Source organism: Ipomoea nil, unplaced genomic scaffold (assembly GCF_001879475.1).
Source record: "Ipomoea nil cultivar Tokyo-kokei standard unplaced genomic scaffold, Asagao_1.1 scaffold2610, whole genome shotgun sequence".
NCBI classification, from domain to species: Eukaryota; Viridiplantae; Streptophyta; class Magnoliopsida; order Solanales; family Convolvulaceae; genus Ipomoea; species Ipomoea nil.
Window position 1 is genome coordinate 1,278,977 of NW_017619038.1, and position 5,563 is coordinate 1,284,539.

The 5,563-nt window shown below is 41.9% G+C and overlaps 1 protein-coding gene across 1 annotated transcript; it reads left to right on the forward strand.

Moving 5' to 3' along the window:
- The first annotated feature begins 460 nt into the window (after positions 1–460).
- On the forward strand, positions 461–4,648 carry LOC109154169 (protein FAR1-RELATED SEQUENCE 5-like). The gene is made up of 3 exons (XM_019302028.1): positions 461–491; positions 1,666–2,344; positions 3,271–4,648. The coding sequence occupies exons 1-3, from the start codon at positions 461–463 to the stop codon at positions 4,646–4,648; spliced, it is 2,088 nt and encodes a 695-aa protein (XP_019157573.1).
- Positions 4,649–5,563: the final 915 nt, after the last annotated feature.

Consider the following 5,563-nt stretch of genomic DNA (forward strand, 5'->3'; position numbering starts at 1 on the left):
CTAGTAAGTATATATATATATATATATATATATATATATATATATATATATATATATATATATATATTATAGGGTGATTCTCTGGTGCACACCACCCTTTAAATGTGAACTTGTGCACCACCATGCTTCACTGATCTGTGATGATCCGAAGGCTCTAAATTACGCTGCACTCTTTTGTTGTACCTGCGTTACACATTAGCGTATTGCAATTTCATAAATTACTATTTTTTAATTTTGAATTACCGGTTCCCTGCGCCTTCCCGTGCATGTTTCACGGGGGAAGTTTGTGATTGGCGGTAGGATACGGAAACGCAGGCGAAGGGTTCCGTCTACCGTATCGGCGAGCGCAAAGTTGTTCTTACGTCCGGGCGTTTACACCTCCATTTTTCAGTCCCCACCCCCAGTGCACGTCCCTTCGTGCGGTTTGCAACTGCCGGCCGTAACAGCAGGCACATTAGCGATGAGCGTCACGGTGACTCCGGAGTTGCCAGGTAAGCATTTCTGTGGCGCATACCAGTAGCCATGTGTTCTAGTCTTACATCAGGTGTTCCGGCGGCCGGGATATACACGCATACTTAGCATACTGTATATATGTTAATTCCCACACATGCATCGGGGTGCTATTCCCTGTTAGTTTTCCATTTTTCTTTTCTCCACAGGTTCGTATATACGTATATATGTTTTACAGTTTTAGGTTTGATTACTAGATAAGACACCCGTGGGTGTTGGGTATAGGGAAAAAGACGGGCTGCTGATATATAGTTTTTTGTTTTACCGGGGAGCAGCATGGGTAGAGTTTTTAAATCTGTGTATGTATTAGTATCGTGTTGCACATATATGAATAATAAACGCACATATCATCCTTCACGAAACGAATATTACAGAGCACTACCAGGCCACCCACATAGTGTGGGCTCTACTGATACAAAAAACAAAAATTTTGCAGCATAGTTTTGGTTGAAACTAGAGACACATATGAACTGCTGCAATTCGTTGTAATATATATGCTTTGCTTATAAACTTGGTTGCATGGTCCTGTTATCTGTTATCTCACATTTATTAATTAGGTTTTATAGTTTTAGGTTCTATGACTACTATTTCCAGTCAGGGTATGTCATGTGTAAAATGAAAAGTTTTAGGTCGCATTTTTGCTTTGTAGTTTATACGATTCGCTAATATTTTGTAAAATTAGAATTTATAAGCAACGATGTCAATTTGTTCTTGGCCTATTTTATTACTTCTGGGTGCTAAGTAATTTACATTCTTAAATCTTGGGTTACATTTCGTTGTAATAATTCTGGAATTAGTTTTGGTAATTTAGTTACTAATTGGATCAAGGCTTAATTGCAGTACTCTTTCTATGATTTTACATGGCAAAGGTACAATAGCTGCTCTAGGTAAGATTTGGCATGAGACAAATAACATCTCTGACCTTTGTCGCTATGCCGTTTGATTTTTTAGATCGCTACTCTCCTCTTCAATATATCATTTCCCAGAGTACTTAGATGGTATAACTAATGTTTAGTGGTTGTTTGTTATATGTTGTAATACAATGCACTTACACCCATTATAAGTTGGTTGTTGGCGGCGGACCCATTATAATGGTAATATTTCTTTATTGTTATGTTTCCCTGCCCCGTAATATTGTTGTGTTTCCGTCCACAGAGGGCCATGCAAACGAGGTGGTTAGTGAGCACGTCCCACATGGTGCGCGTGAATTAGTAGCAGAGCGGACCTCAATTTGGTGTCCGGACGTTGGCAGTGAAATCACCCCTGTGGTTGGGCGGCGTTTTAGCACATTGGATTCAGGCATCGACTTATACACAAACTATGCACGGGTATGTGGGTTTGATGTGCGGTTACACACCGTGAAACGGGACCGTGATGGGAAGTCCATAATGCGTTACTTGGTATGTAGCCGGGAAGGCATTAAGGGTGGTGGTATTAGCAAGCTGACCGGTGCAGACGGTGATAATGGTGGTAAGAAGAAGCAACGAAGACGACGGACATCTAACAGGGTTAAGTGCAGAGCTAGGATCTGTTTAAGGAAGGTGGGCAGTGGAGAGTTTGAGATAACTGTGTTTGTTGAGGGGCATAGCCATCGTATGTGTTCCGACGCATCGAAATTATTTATGAGAGTTAACCGGAAGTTGGACGTGGCACAACAAGCGTTTGCTGCAAACTGTGTAAGGGCGAATGTTGGTTCGTCCAAAGGTTTCAAACTATACAGGGAGGTCACCGGGTCGTACGCAAATGTAGGCGCGACAGATACCGAGTTTCATAATTTCAAACGAGACCTCCAGGTTTACGTTGATGGCAAAGATGGTGAAATGATTATAGAGAAGTTTAAAACGAAGCGTGCTGTTTGCGAGAACTTTTTTTTTTTTTTATTACTACTTGGATGAAGAAAACTGGGTTGCACGACTTTTCTGGGCTGACCCCATCGGTCGTCGCAATTTTTCCATATTCGGCGACGTGGTCTCGTTCGATGCTACTTACGGTACAAACAGGTACAACTCCCTTCACTATTAAATTAACTTGAAACTCTGAAGTTAACAAATTAACTATGCACCCAATTTTGAAATGATTGCTCATTTATATTCTGACTTGTTGTATAGTAGTAGGTACTACGGTGTCATTATGAGAGCTAAATGTGCATTTAATTTAGTTGTGATTGCTCATATTCATATTTATACTGGTTTTACTAAGTACTATGGTGACACACCACTCGGTATAATCGAAATGCCACATATAATAAGGTTGTATATGGTACGGCAAATTAGTATGACTCCGTTCGACACTTTAAATATTAATTAATTATTTATTAAACTGTGGAATCCAGTGCACGCTTAGAACACTGTGGTTCGTGCCGACAACTTATGTGTGCTGGGTTTTATGTTTTTGTTGCAATTAAACTGATAGTTTTTTTTAGTTATATGTGGTATTGGCATAGCTTAACACGTGCACACCACCTTTTTCTTAATTACACCAAAGCAATTTGTGGATTCATATAAAGCCATTGTTTTTTGTTTTGTTTTTTTTTTTTTTTTTGTGATTTTGCAAAGTGCCGTTTTTAATTTCCCAACCTAAGATTGAAAGGTTGGAATCAAAATTAGAGTTGGTTTTGGCACATGTACATAAAAATAAACGGAGAATATTAAATTGAATATATGTGTACTTGTGTACATATGTTTGCATTCCCACCCCCCCCCCCCCCCCCGATGTTTTACATAGCGGGTTGGTTGATCAGTATTTTGTATTTTGATCCAGGTACAGTTTGGTGTTTGTGCCGTTCACCGGGGTGGACCACCACAAGCGATGCATTACTTTTGCTGCCGGGTTGCTCACTAAAGAGGATGTCGAATCATATTCATGGTTACTACAGAGGTTTAAAACTGCAATGGGTACTGTCCCAACGTGTGTGATTACTGATCAAGACCCGGCTATGAAGATTGCTTTTGCTGAGGTTCTGTCAGATTGCCGCCATCGTTTCTGTATGTGGCACATTATGACAAAGGTGAACGAGAAAATTGGGTCCGACATGGTAAAAGACGTAGCGTTCCGCAACAAACTGAACGGTATTGTTTGGAATGAAACCATCAGTGTAAGCGAGTTCGAAGAGCAGTGGCATTCGTTAATGGAAAAGTACAATCTAGCAACCCACCGTTGGTTTACCAAGCTGTATACTGAAAGGGAGTTCTGGGTACCTGCATATTTTATAAATCTGCCCATGAGTGGGTTGTTGCGCACAACATCCCAATCTGAAGCAGAGAACAGTGTTTACGGGAAGTGTACCCGACCCCACTTCAGCTTGGTGGAGTTCTATGTGCAATTCGAGGGTGTACTGGAGACTCAGCGTTACAAGCAATCTAAGTTGAACGCCGAGAGCGAGGGTTACTTGCCCGATTTCAAGACCCCCTTAGCACTAGAACGGTATTTGGCCCAGATGTTCACGATAACTATTTTTTATGAGCTACAACAAGAAATTGAAGCTGGGTGTTTCTATTGTCGAGTGGTGGGTATCCGTGAGGAGGGGGATGTCATTACTTACAACATAAGAGGAGAGTGCACCGCTACCTACACCGTGCAATATACCCCGGTAGGGAATCATGCATCCTGTAGCTGCAAGCTATTCGAGCGGTTGGGGTTAGTTTGTCGGCACATGTTCTTGGTGTTCAAGGATGCACAGGTTAAAAGCTTGCCGTTGGACTACGTCCTTCCACGTTGGTGTAAGCAGGTGGGCGGTGGTGTATGCTGTGGGCAGTGTTGTGATGTTCCTTCTCCGGATTCTGGACCTAACCGGCTGTGGAATGCAATGCACCAATGCGCTGCCTTGGTAGGCACCAACACGGATCGGCAGACGCGGATGCTGCAAGTATTAGAAGATTTGAAAGAGGAATTTATGAGTGATGGTTCGAACGTTACCCCTGCAAAAGGTAACAATGCTGTCATCGTGGCTTTATGTGGGGTTGCACCTCCGACATCCATCACCATCAAGTCCCTGGCTCAAGCTAAAAACAAAGGGATCGGTCGACGTATTAAAAGCCAGCGGGAGTTAGCTGTTTTGAGCAATGGTAAAATATGGTGTAAATGCGGTGTGTGCGGCAAGTACGCCCGTCATAACGCTCGTAGCTGTCCGTATAAGTGAGCGGGTGCTGCGGTACCATCAGAATAACACCCCTGCTAGACATTGCGACCTGGGTATCGTTTTCTTTATTTTGGTTATTGTAACTCCTTTGGAAGCACGTTTTTTTTTTTACAATATTTGAAACGCATGACGTTTGTAATTCATGAAGTGCAATGTGGTGCACACAAAAACTAGCAATTGGTACACTGTCTTCTTCTGTAAGTGTAGAACATACTTTGCGTTGTGGCCGTCCACTAGACAAACCCATTGCTCAAGCTGAGAATTTTTAGCGGTAATGTGTTATTTAATATTAATTGGCCAATCTCCATTTAAACTACATGTATATTCTCACACACCAAATTGGAAGCAGAGAACACATAGCATTTGGGACGTGTGCAATTGGGCTTACTTTTGGCTTCCGGTTGTACTGATAACTACGACGAGTGCAATGAGGTAGTAGTAATATGCATTGTTAAGAGTAATGAAGAAGAGGAAGATCATATAGTGCAAACACGATGTAGGCATTGTAATATCATTTGGATTGAGAACCAAAACAGGCCAAACCACAGGCCGGCTAGAGTATTATAAATCAATTATTCCACCAATACCAAAACGAAAATCCCCACCGGAATAGGGTGGTCAAAAAAGCTACTTAATGACCCTCCACAAAATCAAATGTGTTGCACAACCGCCGTGCTAATGTTATAGGCTTTATATACACCAAAAAAAAAACATTATCAAGTTTTAAATGGTCCCATTCTGCATTCCCTTCCATGTTACCGACGTGTACGTCCCTATCCATAAAGCACCCGTTCCGACCTGATGGAGTCGTACTCCCCCACTCGTGTGACAATGGTACGCATATGGATATTTGTCTCGCTGAGCAGAATGTTATGCAAGTAACGCTTGCGCAAGTTCAGAAACAATGTAGCGTCA

Bases quoted from the DNA above. Each gene is read 5' to 3' on its own strand.
- LOC109154169 (XM_019302028.1), top strand. From the start codon at position 461: ATGAGCGTCACGGTGACTCCGGAGTTGCCAG. The intron at 492-1,665 runs GTAAGCATTTCT...TTCCGTCCACAG, and splicing joins GGTGACTCCGGAGTTGCCAG to AGGGCCATGCAAACGAGGTG. The intron at 2,345-3,270 runs GTTTAAAACGAA...ATTTTGATCCAG, and splicing joins GGTGAAATGATTATAGAGAA to GTACAGTTTGGTGTTTGTGC.